Genomic DNA, 17,260 nt, shown 5'->3' on the forward strand with positions numbered 1-17,260 from the left:
CACCCCAATACTTTTTCTTTATCTATTTAAATCAAGGCATTATTAGACATTGCGGTATAAAGGGACCATAGGCATTGATAGGAGGCTGGGATAAGTCTGATTTCCTTAATGGTTCACATGCACAAAACAATCAAGATATATGTAAAAAAAAAAAAAAAAAACAAACAAACAACAACATAAAACCTCATTTTAACTTAGTAAAAGAAATTTATTATTGCATTATAGATTTTCATTTTTTACCAAATATTTTTATTTTCTTATCCACCTGAATCTGTTTAAGAAATTATTCTTTGATATCATGTGTATGCTCATTTTAACATGAGTAGGTATATGTTTTGGAGTGTTATAGTGTGATGTCCATTTTCACTGAACTAGTACACACTTTGTTTATTAATGGCCAGCTCAAGCCGCCTCCCAGTGTGTTGATTTTTTTACCCTGTGTTGAAGACTCATTTGGGGCCTTTTGCTGTTTTTTGGCAATCGGTCAGGTTGTTTGTTGTCTCTTTGACACATTCATTATTTCCATTCTGATTATATTATATATGTTAATACCTTTTAAAAACTGAGAGGGAACAAGATGTGAAATATTGAGTTATTATGCTTTCCATGTTAAAACGAGAATAGAGCATGACAGAATTATTTTCATTTTATCAGAAAAATTCAGAATTTTTATTTGAAAAAGATCAAATTCTTCTTTATAAAAACAAGTTTCACAATTTAAAGAGTAATAACACATATAGAAATACATTTTTGTTTTTTAAAACGATTGAACAAGTTTTAATATAAAGTGATCAATGCAACTTACACAAAAAATACAATTTTGATTCAAGACCTTGTTCAAAAGACATTTGATGTTGCAAAGTCAAGAATGTGTACATAAATATTTTTCAAGAAAAAGAACATGGCTTTGTTAACAAAGTGAAAGAAGAATATCATTCTAGAATAAGTGTACTACTGGACATTTGGTAGAAAAATGATTCAATATGTCATTTCAGTTTCAAAGTGAGTATTAAAATTATATTAAGTAATTATACAATTTCCACCACAAAAAGTTTTAGTAGATAAGATACACATCTATAAAAAGAAAATCAGACTAGATCCCAAAATCATGCAGGGTTTTAGCATCAGTACTACCTTTAGTTTGGCTTAGAACTTTCTTGGGAACTGCTGAAACTGTGTCGGAGCATTTGTCAGTAACGCATTCTGTCAGAGTTTATAAAACATATACATATTATTTACAAGTTTATAGTATTCTTTTGCTGTGTAATTACTGAATTTAACTCAGCTATTCTGCTAGTACAAATCCTTATATTTCAGGTTTTTGAGTAAGATTTTCATTGTTACATTTTTTACTTCTTTCTGGGGGGTTAAAATTTATCAAAATTACATGTACTGATTTTAAGTTGGCTATTCAGCCAGTATACATCCTTATATTTGAATTTTTAGAGTAAGATTTTCTCTGTTTACCTTTTCTTTCTTTAAGGGGGTTAAAATCTAGAAAAAAGCAAAAACATATAACAAAAAGGGAAAAGCAAAAATTTTCAAATGAATTTAAATATCAACAGGAAATTACAATAGAAAAAGATGCTCAATTTATAACTTGCGAATTACCTGAGGAATCATCACTTCCAAAGAAGTTACTGACATTAGAGTAATGTTGTTCTGTAGAGAGCTGGTGCTCAGGAAGGTCATCATCTGGCAGTGGTACAGAATAAAGGTAACTGTATTAGAAAAAAAAGTGCAAGTTAAAATATAGTAAAAAATTGTAAGTGTTCATACATAAAGAAAAAATGTACATGTAAAAAATAAAGTGAATGTTTAAGAAAGTTGTTCGAAATTAAAAAAAAAAATAAAACAGTTTTTTATATTACAAACTATACTTCTTATACTGCCAATTGTGGAGCAGAATCTGTATACCCTTTTGAAGCATCGGTGATCACACTTGTAATTTGATGGGTTTTGTGTTGCTCTGACTTTAGTTTTTAAAGACTTGCTAGTCTTTTTCGTTCATGTTTGGTTGTTTGCCATGGTATGGTTGTTTTTCTTCAACTTGTGTTATTTTTCCAACTCTTTTTTAGATATATTTTTTAGATTTATTTTTATACTTCATTTTTTCTACAAATCTTTATTATTGCTGAATACTGTATGGTGACGTCTAGATTAAATAGTTGCTTTCCTATAGATGCAAACAACACATCATTTACCTAACAAATAGGCTGCTAACCCAGAAATTAATTTTCAGAATAAATTATAATTCATAAATCAATTTTCCTGAAAATAACTCTTTTGTATAATTCAAAACAATATCTGAAATGACATTCTGATATCTAAATTTCCTACATGAGCACATGTGCATTCAACTATTTTTAGATAACTTCCCTAAAAAGAAATCATGATGCAAACTTAACTCAACTATTTATAGTTTAAAAGACATGATATAAGGTTGTTTCAAAAGACCAAACTTGAGCAAGAGTTACTTCTCCTTTGTCACATTCTGGAGGTGTTTATTAAGTGTGCATATAAATCATAAATCAGCAAAAATTCAACTTGATATCATGACAGTTAGACTTTTGAAAAAGAGTTTTCCAAACAATTTGTATCTTGTTTAGCACTGCTTATAATTACTTGCTTTAATCTAGTAAAGATCTCTTATCAGATAGTAAAACCCCTTTCATCTCTACAAAAAAGACAACCAAGAGAAATAGCTCTATTCAAATAATGTCATTCCAAATCCATGGATCTATAACTCACTCCTTCTTGTCTTCTTTAGCAGACACAGGTTTCACTTTCTTTTCTTTGGCTGCAATTGGTTTGGTAATTTTCACTTTAGCAATTTCTTAAAATGAATTATATACACTGTATCAGTTATTTTGTTTAAATATTAATCAAATATTAAAATCAATATTTCAGGTCACATTACTAAATATTTATCTTTTTCCATAGAAGAAATTTCGCATATCAACAATTCATATTTGTTATAACATCCATATGTACCAACGGACAAGAGGACCTATTATGCATCTTTTACACATATATTAAAAAAACAATAATAAATGATTGCAATAATTTCTGAATTTACAGTAAGCATTTGTTCACAAGTCAGAAAAAGGTGATTATTATAAAAGACTGGAGATGATATAATTTTACCATCAAAGCTTGTGTATAAGACTATACTTTTTTTCAAAGTGTTTTAAAAACTCACCATTTGTTATTTTTGGAGCCTCTTGAAAATCAGCAAAGTCATCGTCCTCACCCATGCTGAGATTACTGCCAATTGTTGTCTGATTAACAGCAGCTCCCTGGCTAATTACTGGAGCCCCTATATTATGTGAATGCCAACTATCCGTGTTGGGACCAGCTATAGGTCCGGGTAGACTAGGAATAGGAGTTATCTGCCCCTGACTACCACTAGTTGTCATGCCGACTGTCGTCTGCCCAGATGAAGTTACTGTTGATATTGGTGGTATCTGACTGATTACTGTATTTACACCTAATGGTATCCCTGCTGGCTGGCATGGTTGAGCATTTGACGTCTGACTGGTGGTAAGTTGATTATTTAGTGGAGCAGGAGATGGACTGAATTGGTTGGGTTGACTAGAATGCTGAGGTGGGGCTAAGAATGGACTGGGAGCATGAGGTATCCTATGCAGTAACTCAATACTAAGTAGTTGCTGGTTCTGTAAAAATAAAAACAAGTTTAAGGCACAAGAGACATTTGGGGACCACATGGCATTCATTTTAGAATTTCTAAAATTTGCAAAATTTAAATATTGCATTTCAAGTTTACTCAATAGTTTTTTTTCGATGTCGTTCAGTGAGAAAAACAAATGAAATGTTGATTTTACATCATGATTCCAAATATTGTGTTTTGTTTTCTATAAACTTTGTAGTTTTGATAAAATTTTAGTACTTATCAAATCAAATTTGTAAGTTTGGAAATTTATTGGGCATAAATTTTCCAGCTAATGCCCTTTAAATGCCAAAAAACAAAGTCCATTTATCAGTTAAATATTATCAAGAGATCTTACTCAATTACTGGTACCACTTTTTGCACTATATGCTATAGAAACTAAATAGATATTCATGCAACATGTCTTACCTGTGCCAGAAAAATAAATCCTAGGATTAGATACAACTCTTCTTTGATCAGCTGACCAGGGGTCATTTTATTACTCATTGACCAGATCTGACCTAGAACCTCCTTAGGTAAACCACTCAGTATAAGAATAGGATATAAACGGTCTGTCTGTATTAAATCTTCACTGTAAATAAACGAAAGTAAAATTTATTTTACAAAAGTAACTTGTGATAAAATTCATTACTTACTAAATCCATCATCGCCTTTACAAACAAATAAGTTAGGATCCTTCTTGAAAAAGTCATTAGAACTGAGGGCAGGGGACTCTTAACAACTTGTTTGTTGTTATAAATTTTAATGCCGTTCATATTTTGTATGTTTAATATGTATGTATATATGTTTATTGTGTTTATTGTGTTAATATATGTTGGTCACAAACTGTAAAGTTTATATGACAATAAAATATTTGATTTGATTTGATTTGATAAAATTGTATTTTCAGGTCTTTATTGACTCTAAGCATACATGCCATAGGGAACACAATAAAATGGTGTGTATTGAATATTTGGCAAACACATTCGTCTTACCAATGACAATTTTGCTACTTTTTGTGAATATCAAATATCCATTGATTTGAATTAAATATACTTTTGATATCTTTTATTTTCAATAGACTATAAGCATGCAAAGCTTTTATCTGTTTATTTGTTTGTTGGTGTTAAGTACCACTTCATCAACCTTGGCTATAACATGGCAGAGAAATTTTATTGGTAGAAAGAGCTTGAGTATCCTGTGAGAACATCACATTCTTTGGCAGGAAAACTGGCATTTCTGAGTGAAAAACTGCTCACCAAGGGGGTCTCACTGGGGGGTTCCAATCCCGGATCACACTTATTGTTATGTCAGACTCCTGTATCCCACTTACACTGTGTATGTAAGCAATTCTCCTTTTTTTGTCATTTCCCAGGTCCTGCAAGACCTCATTTCCCGTTTTCACGCCACAATAATTTTACTTTTATGTGTCACGCTTACATAAAATCGTCAATCCCGCGTCACAAATAGTGGAGGTCCAACTCACAAACTCAAAGTTGACAGTTGAAGGTAATGAGGCACTTTTTATGCATTCAATTATGATTCTATTTGAAATTGTTAAATCTATCCTTTAAAATAATAGCCAACCCTAACACTTAAACAGAAGTGCCTCTCAATCCCTATCTCCCTTCTGAAAATTCATCCTGGTACAGTACAGCCATCAAACTTTCTGTGAAAAAAAATCATAAAAATCTTACACAACACTGGCCTCCAGTACATGTTTATATAGCTCGGGTATCTTTGTCTCATCTTTACACCAGTGAGGTAGTCCTAAATCTTTCTTATCAGGTGTTGTCTTATCAGGTGTCTGCTCTTCTGGTATCATTGCTGGTCCTGGCATAAACAGAAATAAAAAATACAACAACCTTGAAAACATAGCATGATATAAATAAATCCTTTTTTCTCTGTGATATAACTTGTATATATAACTGTGATTTTCAACAATTTTCAAAGTTGTAAACCCTTAATTTGGGCAAAAATCAATGGAAAGGAACAAAACTTTATCTTGATCTGTAATTCATCATGAGTAACTCACATACAAAAAATCAGCCCAATATCTGAAACTGTTTAGAAAAAAAGTCTGTATAACTGTTATTTTCAACAACTTATCAAAGTCCAAAGCCTGTAATTTCAGAAAAAATTATTGGAGCGGAACGAAACTTAAACTTGATCTGTAACTCATCATGGTGAACTCACAAACCAAAACTCAGCCAAATATCTAAAGGCGTTTAGAAAAAAACTCTGTATAATGGTTTGTTGCGGAATGACAGAATTTCGGAATGATGGAATTTCGAAAAGACAGAATTTCCGAATTTCGGACAAGGGTAAAACTATATGGCACCGAAAACTTCGTTGCGGGGCCATAAAAAGAGTTATCTAGTGATTCAATTAAAATAGAAGGAGCAATACAACAGGTGCCAACAGAAAAGCAATTACTTATCCTTCCAGCACAACAGAGACCCTCCCCTTTTAGACCTAAATTTTTGGTAGAGTTCATATTATTTTATCTTTAAGATTCTGTAGTCATGCAGTGCTTTGTGCACTGTTTTCTGATCTAATTCTGTCAAAATATACAACAGAATTGATAAAAAAAAATATTTATTCAACATTCTTGTAATTTGAAGGTATAGGTTTTAAAGCTGATCATACTAAATGGGTCTTGTTCTTTGTTGAAGGCCATATGGTGCCCTCTAGTTAAATAAATATATATCATTTGGAATTGGTGGATAGTTGTCTCATCAGCAATGTTACCATATCTCCTTATTTGACATCATTGGTTATATTTTTATACATTTGAAGATAACAAATAAAAAAATTGTGATTTAACATATTTTGTGTTGGACTAAGTTTTTTTATATAATATATTTGACCATACCTTCTACAACAAACATGTCTCCTAAATCTTCCATTTTCATCTGTTTCCATTGTTTAGCCTGTTTACTTTCATGTTGTGTTGCTGTATGACCATGATGTGATGGGTTAACTTCCTTCAGAGTTGGTTTATGGAAAGTTTTAGCCTTGACTGGGGCTGTCAGATCAGAACATTCCATCATCATCGTATTTATATCAACTGAAATTTATAAATATCAAATTTGTATGGTTATATGCCTTCTACAGCACATCAACGAATCTTTTTATTTGACTAGTAGTTTAAGGTACACTCATATATTTTCCTACTTAAATGCAATGTTTCTATGTCAAAGCATTTTTATAAACTTCATTCAAAGCCAATATTTTGTATGAAAACATGTTAAATTAAAGATAACTATTTTCATATATTTTACTCTGTTTTGTGTTTGTTTTACTGTAAGTGGCAGACCATAAATATTATAAAACTTTTTTTTTATTTGAAATCAATTTGGACTTAAATTTAAGTTGCTGCCTAATGGACAACACAATAAAAGTAATTCTGGTATGTTTACAATGTCTCTTCAAGTTTAATTTCATATTTTGAAAACTCTTTTATTATTCTTCCAGAGTCAATCATTAAATACCTTTCTTTTCAACCTTTTGTTGCTGATTAACTCCCCTTGGTGACTGGTTACCATTTGTTTCCACTGTGGGCTGGTCATCAGTAATTACAACTTCTTCCTTTGGAGGCTGAACTGGTTCTGGTTGAGTGGGCATACTTGCAGATGGTCCACCAATAAAATCACCAAAACTGTCACTAAAATCTTCTTCAGAAGCTAAAAAAAATGTATATAGTGAAAGTTAGAAGAAAACACTTTTCTGTTGACTTGAAGGAAATGAAACAGAATAGAAAATGGTCTTGCCTTTTCTTCATTACATTACATTACATTACTGTGAAATACATACATGTTTTGTAACTGAAAATTCAATGAAGGTCAATTGTTAATGTTATGAAATATAGGAATTGTGTAAAACTATAAGGTGTAGTTATTGTAAATTTGAAAGAAGAAAGTTCGATTGATTTCTTCCATTTTTTCATGGACTTGATTCTGAAAGATTACAAATCATAGCTTGTTATAAGTATTAGTTTTGCACATTGTTCAAAATCCAAACTATAGCTACTAATCTCTACATCATTTCAACTTTTGGTCTCAGGAAGGGAGTTGTCTCATTTGCAATCATACCATGTTTTCTTATTTGTATCATTACAGTATTAAAGAGTAAATACAAGCTCTTAAAAAAAAATAAAAAAAAATAAAAAAAATACAACTAAGAATTAATTAAAATCTGAAAATATTTTACAGACAAATGCCATACAACATAATCTTATAAAGTTTTGCAGTTTAGGAGAAGTTTCAGCTCATAAAACCAGTTAATAAATTAAGTAGTATTAATTTCAATAGAATTTTTAGATGCAGTGCACTTCTAAACAAACCGTGAATGTTCTGTTTGACTTTTTGTTTCTCTGTTTTACCAAACATGTTTTCTATCAATTTGTTCGCATCAACAGACTGTGTATGAAACTGCTTCAGCTTCTGTTTTTGTTCTAAATAAAACTTTTCCTTCTCCATTTTCTTCATACTCTCTGGTGACATGGGTTGTCTTGGAAGATTACTGAAAAAATAATAATTCAAGAAAATATAAAGTTGCACATGAAGTCTTTCTTTTTGACACATTCTCCTATCTCTATTCTAACCTAAAACATAATGGAGAATTTGCCTTTTCAGAATCTAAAGGATTATTGGTATTCTTATTGTTTGTACACCAAAATGAAAATAATTGGTTGAATTTCCATTGTACATTGTTGTATAGAATGTTTTAAACCAATCACAACATTTTGGTGTACATTTTAGAATGCAATAGATTCTGATGAATTAGGCGAATTGAGTGATAATTCAAAGTCCATTTAAAATATATATCAAAATACTTAAAGTATTAGCAAACAGGAAGTTTGTGTCTCACAGATCCAAAAATAACACTGACATTTAAACTCATCACAGTAAAAAGCCTTTTGACAAATGTGAAGACATGTTTTTCAGCAGGCCTGGAGAAATGTGTAACAAATCTATATTTTTAACAAACAAAAGAACAAGATGGTTGCCCAAACTCCTATAGGAGGAATTAGATTATCAAAAGATGAATATTTTCTTTCAAAATTTAACATAATATTAAAAATAACTTAAAAGTCTGTAACTATATAATTATGTACCATCAGTCTCTTTCCTTCAACAAAATACTTACTTTGCCCTGTATTGCTGCCCTAAAGCTGTTGGTCTGTAAGGAGGTGGGGCCATACCAGGTCCTCTCATCCCCATCTGAAAATTCAAATGTATGATCAAATAAAATAGAAAAGAAAGGATATTGGGTATCCCTTCATTATACAGTCAGTATATTTGCACAACAAAAAACACAAAAGGCAAAAAAAAACCATGATTTTCTTGTTGTTCTGCTCAAAGTCACAGAGTAACCCCTTCAACACGGAGCAATCAAACTCTCATTTTGCTACAGGTTTAAGACAGCCCCTAGCACCAACTTGTGTGGAATTGTTTGCAATCTGACAATCACACCACAACTATGGATTGAAAAACAAAGACATGGAGTAATATCAATAAAAATAAATCTGGTAAGAAATCAAACTGTCAGAATTTAGTCCAGCAATCACACTAAGGCATGCAAAAAAACAATAAAAACCTTGAAGTTTCAGCTTGATTCCTCTGTGGTAAGGCATTATTGTATCTCTATATTATTTTCAAACTGCCTATTCTATCATGTATATACATGCAAACATGTCACTAGCATTCTTCCTCATTTTCTGGTTTTTGATGTGTGTTTTTATACTAGTGATGATCAGTTTGATTAATAAGACTTGTAAAATAGTTTTAAGACTAAAATTTGCATCAAATCAACGGACAACTTTCGAGTTTGATGCATTTCCATCAAAATCTTTGGTTTTAGTGAACATCATTTGTGTGTTTATGGGCATCCGTTCCCATGTTGAGCAAGTGGTTGGAAAACCATGATGCTATAATGCATGAATTATTCGACAAATTGAATTCTCATAATTGACAATCAGCCTTGATATTGTAATTAAGTACATACGGAACAAACATTATTTCTAGTTTATCCTGCACAATGACGATCACTAAGAGGCTCGATGAATGTTAATAAGTGCACTGATACAGGCAATACCCTATATCTGATAAATGATGTCAAAGTGGATCCAGGGGGGCCCCCCCTTTTGTGGGAAAAATTTGGTCGATTAATGGGGAATCACTGAAGCATGACTGGAGAGGGCCCCCTAAGGTCAGTCAGCCCCCCCCCCCCCCCCCCCTTAGGAAAAGTTCTGGATCCGCCACTGGATGTTATTAAGACATGCATAATTGACTATTTTTTTCTGGTGAAGGACAAACTTGCAAGTGGTCTATTATATTAATCTAGCATAAATTTTTTTTTGAAATATTTAATTTGGTGAAGGAAGTTTATTTAAATTGCTTTAACGTCATCACCTGTCCAGGAAACATCATATTTGGAGCTCTCTGAGCATGTTGCATCTGCCCATGTGGTTGCATCTGGCCATGTGACTGCATCTGCCCATGTGGTTGCATCTGACCATGTGACTGCATCTGACCGTGTGACTGCATCTGACCATGTGACTGCATCATGTGACCTGTATTCTGCATCATGGGATATCTAACCATTCCTTGCTGAACAAATTGTTGCTGTGGAAACTGTTGCATTCCAAAGTTACCTGCAGAAAAACAACAGTCATGTGTATTGGTGTTCAAAAAGTAAAATTGTTTTATTTTTGTGTATACAAATATCAATGAAAATATATATACATGTAGCACAAAATCCAGAAGAATCTTTGTTTTTTGTTTGTTGTGTGTTGTTTGGTTGTTGTCTAATTGACATTTTAATCAAACTACAAGGACAGGCCTTTCTGACATGCCTGAGTAAATATACAACATTTAGGGAGTACATGTAATTTCTTTACATCAATTATTTATACTATAAGTAGCATTTTGTTACATGTAAGAGTTGTTATTCTTGCATGATCACCTATCAAGTTAGTTCAAATTAATCACTAAACTTGGCGATTTGATTAAATACATGTATTAGCTGTAAATTTTAGTTTGTGAACCTGTAGAGGTTTCTGTTTGTTATGTGTTGTTGGGTTGTTGTCTAATTGACATTTTATTCATACTTGCAAGGACAACCCTTTCTGACATGTATGCCTGAGTAAAAATACAACATTTAGGGGAAATACCTAAATGAGTAATTTCTTAAATCACTTATTTCAAGTAGCATTTTGTTGCAAGTACCGTACATGAAGTAAGAATTGCTTTTTCTTTAATGATTATCTATCAGGTGGTTCAAATTAATCACTAAACTTGGTATTTTGATCATATACTGTATGCCTATGGTCTCCATTTTCTTGCAAAAGGTCTTTTCTTTTACATGTTTTATTTAGCATCTTTAGTATTATTTTATTTATAACCCCACACTGTTTTCAACAGCCATCAACACTGAAATGTTGGTCATGAACATCAAAACTTTATTACATAAACATTTATAACTGAAAACCAAATTAATCAAAAGCTATAAACTGCTTAAAAATTGGATTAAACTACAAAATCACAGAATTTCTATCTTGCTTTACATAAACCTTCTTTCAGAAGTTCCCTGGACTAACAAATGTAGCTCACTAACCTGTGGGATGGTTCATAGGCATTCTTGTATTCCTGAAAATTAAAGATATACAATTAAAATGGTTAAACTTTTCATAATATAATGAAAATATTCGTCAAAGGCCAACTTTTTTTTACGGTTCAGTTTTTACATTATCATGATTATTACATACTGATATACATCATGTACATCTTCCTTTTTATTCATTATATGGGAACGAAGTCCCAAATTACGGTAAAAAATCAATAATAAAAAAAAATAGGGAAAATTTCCCATATTTTTCATTCTACTAATGAACTCAAAATCGTTAACTTTTCTTTTCAGATCTATTTCCTGTTATGGTTTTCCCCCCATTTGTGCAGAAAACTGTCTTGTTTGCATGAGGCTTTGATTTTTTTTTTGATTTTTCAGTCTAGTATAAAATGCAAGATTGGAACTCAATACAAATTTATTTTTAATAATTGTTTGATATGAAAAAAAACGTTACCTGATGAAAAGCGTTTCTTTTGTTTACATTGAGCAGTCAGGGGACTTACTGAAATAAGTGATTATTAAATCACTTATTTGAGTAGCAAATTCGAGGTTTGGACACAAATTGGGATTTTGTAGTTTTTTTTAATTTTAAACACATAGATTTAAATAACATCTTTTAATTAGTAAAATTAAAAAATATGAACTTTTTGTTTCTTTTAAGTAGCAAGGTTTACAATGGTTTATGCCTTTGATGCTATCATTTACCTGAAAATTCTATTTTAGTTGAAAAAATGCTATAATAATGGCTTGACATAATGAACTGATACTTTCTTAAAAGATTTTTCACAGCAGTGGGAGTATTTTTCCTGTGAAGTTCATGGTTTCATCTTTCAGATTATGAAATAAAATTCTACTGTTCGCCATAAAACTTTCACTGTTTGGGGGTGTTGAAATTAGTGGAGGTTATTAAAAGCATGAATGATACATATACTTAAAGAAGTGATTTTGGGGAAGGAAATTGAGGTCTGATACGTAAACAAGTGATTTTTATATCATTATCCTAGATTCAGTACACGGTCATCACCTGAAATGACCTGGTCATCCTAGACAACACAGATGTTGGTTCTGATAAGTTTAGAAACATAATTAGTCTCTGGATCATTAGTATTCTATATTTAAAGCTACATTAATATTAAATCACTTTTTCTAGTGATTAATCTGTACTACTTGAATAGGTGATTATTAAAGAAAGACAACTGTAACTTCCAACCTTTATGGAAATAATCATGATAATGTTACTTGAATCAGTGATTTAGAAAATCACTTGTTAAAGGAAGTCCCCTGATTGTTGAGTATGACGTCATAACTTAAAGAACGTCACAGCTAAATCCCTAACAACAGAACCAAAATCGGGAACGTTACTGTATTTCCGCCTCTTTAATTACAAGTAACATGTTTCAATTAAAAAAATAATACATACAGACTTCGTCCCCATTCACAGGTTATGCCTGCCTCATATTAAATAAAAATTCTTATTGGGGCCGGATCTACTTTAAATATGGGGCTGGATCGACATGAAAGCTTTTGGCAGAGCTTGTTGAAATAAAATTAGTATTAGATTATGTTAGTAGAATTGAAAATAAAACCATAAAAGAAGAAGTAAAAATATTATCGGACAGTCAGTCAGCCATCTGAATTTTAACATTAAACTGGAAAATTGTAAATCATAGATCCACTTCACATGAAATTATCTCCCTTATTAAATCTATACAAAAACACCATGGAATAAAAATTTATTTTGATTGGACCCCAAGACATGCAGATGTTAGACAATGTTAGATGAAATGAAATATCTGATAAACTAGCTAAAGAGGCAGCCAAAGAAGCAAATCAAATTCAAAATGAAGCTCATATTACAGTAACTAAACAAGATATTAAAACAGCAGCAAGAATTTTAGTAAATAAAAAGTGGCAACATAGATGGGATAATAGTGATTCAGGAAGATTTTATTACAATTTTCATCAGACTGTCAGCAATAAATCAACATTTGATTATCCAGATCATAAAACAGCAAAAATTATTAGAAATGTCAGATCCGGATACTATTTAAAAAATTACCTAAACAAAATCAATCAAAATATTGACCCCAAGTGTGAATGTGGTCAATTAGAAACTGTGGAACATTATTTACTTTTTTGTGAAAACTATGAAGAGGCAAGACAAAAACTTATACATGAGATGTACTTTAACGCGGGATCGTTGCATATTGATTTGGAACTTTTATTGTCAATGAAAAAAAACGACAATGTATCAGTCTCTAAATGTCTAATGAAACACTAATGCGTTTGTTGGGTGACTTTATTTGCGAGTCGCACCGGTTTGATTAATGAAATATTAATTTATTTTTTTATTTTCTTAAAATATTTTTTTTCCCCTTAATTAATAATGTAATAAATGTGTATATTTTTAATTTTTGTCAAAATATGTTAAGCACAGTTGCCACCTATAAGTATATATTTTAAAGTACAAGTGAGTTGTTTACCAGAGTGAAATATATACACACGAGATTTCAATAATTACAAGGGAGACAATCCAGTGTCAACAGCGACACCTACAGAATACAGAGTACAGAATGAAAGCTATACACTCATGATCATTCACCATACATTGGCCATATAATGGGCAAAGTCAAAATAAATGGTTCCTTGCATATATAGCAATATTTATCAACCATGTTGATAATTTAATTGGATAATTTGATTTCAAAGTATGTGGCTAAATGTGTAGAATATTCCTGCAAAATTTCTTTAGGAAATTTCAAGTATTAAAAAAGTTAGGTTAAAAGATGATGCCAAAATTGTCAGGAGTGCAACGCTTTTTTGTGACATTTTGAAAAAATACTTTTTTTCAAGACACAGCAAATTGTTTTATGGAGTGATATGCCATAAATTCTTATTTCTTTGAAAACTGTTATATCTTAGTTATGATTTTAGCTCAAAATGAAGCTTTTCCATTGAACCGTTTTGATACAGATGTGTTTGGAAAAAAAGTTGTGCCATGTCAGGAGTGCAACACAAAAATTAGTATTACAGAGGAATAGAATGAATTTTGCTCAAATGACAGTCAGAGCTCAGACATAAATAAGTCTGAATCTGCTTTTGACTCATAGAGGTCTAAATTTTGAAAGTTTTAGGATTTGTCTCCCTTTAATGTTAGACAAAATACGACTTGAATAAGTCCAATTTTGTTAAACAAGAAATAATTGACCACAATCAAAAAGTTGCAAATATTGACTCCTACAAGTCGATGAGTGATCAAAATTGGTTAACTTCAAGACCCACGCATATTTATAAGGAGGTTATGCATCTAAATCAAATAATGACAACATTGAAAGCCAATGCTTTGTCTTCTAGAGAAAAATATGAATGAGAGTCTAAAAAATCGGAGATAATATTAATTAACCTTACAATGCAACCACCTGGAATAAAACTTAATGAGGTAAAACATCTGTGTTTAGTAAGGATGTTCAATTAGATAATTAAATATAGATAGCTCAAGTCCTTGTGAACTCTCATACAGGTTTTTGCTGTGATAGGTGGTGTAGTTTGGCCACAAAGTAACATTAAGTTTTTTCACCAACACAAATAGACCTAAACAAGTCTGTCATTTTCTGACTTAGACAAGTCTTAAATTGAAACTACATTTTTATAATAAATACATGTTTCGACTTATTTAAGTCAAAAACAAAAATCGACTTGTTTATGTCTGAGCTCTGACTGAATGACATACACCTCAACACAAACAAAAGTCAATACTGCTAAACAAATATGTCCTTTCTAGAATAAATAGTTTATTTACCTGATTATTGATATAAATTATGTGTGAGAGTCAAGTAAATAAGGCCTCCCTATGAGTGTCAGGAGTGCAACTTTGAAGTTTAAAGACCCACACTTAAAAAATGCAAAAGCAAATATATGGTTCTGTTTTATTTTTCAAAAGATACTATACTAGATACAAGATTGCACCCAAAGAGTAGTCTGATAGACGAGGAACTTTTCTTTTAGAACCATTTCTTTGATGTCAGGAGTGCTACACTTTTAAAATTACATTTTCTAGGACTTACATTTTTAGATACATGTAATCTCACCTCCTAGTGACTTATTCATGTTATTTGAATCTACACATGTTTATAACTATTTAGATTACATGTACATGTATGAGGTATAATAAATTCTTAAAGGTAGGTTTCAAAGTAGGACTTAGATCCAAGCATTGTTTTTTTGTCACAGGCAAACATATTTTAATGCTAAATTTCTGTGTCTTTCAAATAAAACTCTTTATCAAGAAAAAGTGTTGCACTCCTGACAATATTGGAATCTTTTTAAATGTAATCTTTCTAATGCTTGAAATTTTCAAAAGATATTTAGCAGCATTATTCCACACATTAAGCCACAACTTTCAGCCTATTTTAACATTGCAATGACTGCCATTTAAAAAATATAGTAGCCAAATGTGATGAGATGTGAATTTATGTATACAATAAGTGATATATGTACAATGTATGATATAGCTTAAAAAAATATTGTTTAAATGAAAATAAAATGTCATATCTGAAAGGCATAAATGTATATTAAAACACTTAATTTAGAAATCATGAAATGTTTTGATGATATTTAAACTTTTTTGTTATGATATATATTGAATGTCAGGAGTGCAACAAGATCAGGGAAATAAAGTACCTTAAATAGGTAATAATATTTTTTAAAAAGAAGAGTTCAGAAAAATTTTGAAGATTGCAGATCTCTTTTTAAGCTGTCAAACAACAATTCTGATGAATTTTTAATTGAATTTAGTTCATAGTTTGGTAATTTACCCTCAATTGTTTAAGAATGTGTCAGAAAAATCAATTTAAATATGGTCTGAAGTACATAAGATGCATAAGGTAAAACAGAAATTACATTCAAATGACAGATTTAGGTCTTCATAAACCAGCAATGATTAAAAAATTAAAAAAAATCATGACCATTTTGTTCTAGTTTCTGTATTTAAGTTTGGTGTAAAATATGTTAGGAGTGCAACATAAACAGGGGAAATTGGATGTATTTTCTGTTAGATACATCTTTTTTATTAAAAGATTTATCTATCTTTTTTTTCGTCTGTGAATTCATAAAAGGGTTAATTTTGATAAGGAGAAGGTTTTTTTATCAACTTATTGATGAATTCATTTTTAATTATAACTTTTTCAATCAACTTTAAATGAATTGATACAAAAAATAGCCAAAAACATTAAAAAAAATTATAATCAAAGATGAGACTATTAATCTTTGCATTAAAAGTCATGTTTGGATTTCTGAAATCAAATAGGGCGAAACAAATATTAATATTTGATAGCATTTGTTTGAAATCCTATTCCTAAAACATGTACATGTAAAAGGTATACTTGATTTTTTTGTTTTCAATTGGTTTATAATGTCATGAATGTGAATGTCAATAAAGTTTCAGAACTTTTTTGTTTCTTAATACTTTTTTATATCTTTTTGGATTTATTAACTTAAATGTATATGTATCAACATACTTTAAAAGAAAATGGACTAAAACATTGTTGAAATTTGACAAAAAAAATTAATTCTGGACCATTTTTTTTTACTTTGCCTTTTATCAGTTATTACTTATATTTGTTTCCAACCCGTTCAACATATTATACATATGTGTGCCGAAATATCTTCTCAACAAGGATCCATACGGTTAGTCGACTTTATTATTAACAGTATTTTATTGATAAAATTTCCCAAAAAATCCCTGTGGTTTTATAGACCCTCATTACCATGTTCAAGATATTGACCAGTACAACAGCAAGCCTATATGAACATTTCAATTTTTCATTTAAGAAGAAATAAGTACCTATTGTCGCCCATACTCTATCAGTTATGATGTACCGGGCTATAATCAGCTACATTTAAAATGTAAGTGACGTTAGATGTTGACAGAAATTATTTTTGTTTCCTGTAAACATTGTT

At 30.8% G+C, this 17,260-nt stretch overlaps 1 protein-coding gene across 1 annotated transcript in view; it reads right to left on the reverse strand.

Annotated features, from left to right (window-relative positions):
* LOC134727680 (synergin gamma-like) overlaps positions 1–17,254 on the reverse strand; it is a 28,879-nt gene extending 11,625 nt beyond the window's left edge. The window contains exons 1-13 of the mRNA XM_063592061.1: positions 17,145–17,254; positions 11,291–11,322; positions 10,087–10,328; positions 8,822–8,895; positions 8,016–8,194; positions 7,165–7,356; positions 6,546–6,740; positions 5,368–5,503; positions 4,100–4,262; positions 3,203–3,677; positions 2,752–2,836; positions 1,612–1,721; positions 1,135–1,203 (exon numbers count right to left, since the gene is read on the reverse strand). Of these exons, the coding sequence (XP_063448131.1) occupies positions 1,135–1,203; positions 1,612–1,721; positions 2,752–2,836; positions 3,203–3,677; positions 4,100–4,262; positions 5,368–5,503; positions 6,546–6,740; positions 7,165–7,356; positions 8,016–8,194; positions 8,822–8,895; positions 10,087–10,328; positions 11,291–11,322; positions 17,145–17,158 (1,966 nt within the window). The 5' untranslated portion in view covers positions 17,159–17,254. The remainder of the gene's footprint in view (positions 1–1,134; positions 1,204–1,611; positions 1,722–2,751; positions 2,837–3,202; positions 3,678–4,099; positions 4,263–5,367; positions 5,504–6,545; positions 6,741–7,164; positions 7,357–8,015; positions 8,195–8,821; positions 8,896–10,086; positions 10,329–11,290; positions 11,323–17,144) is intronic.
* Between the last annotated feature and the right edge of the window lie 6 nt (positions 17,255–17,260).

This window comes from Mytilus trossulus, chromosome 8, assembly GCF_036588685.1.
Source record: "Mytilus trossulus isolate FHL-02 chromosome 8, PNRI_Mtr1.1.1.hap1, whole genome shotgun sequence".
In the NCBI taxonomy this organism is placed as follows: Eukaryota; Metazoa; Mollusca; class Bivalvia; order Mytilida; family Mytilidae; genus Mytilus; species Mytilus trossulus.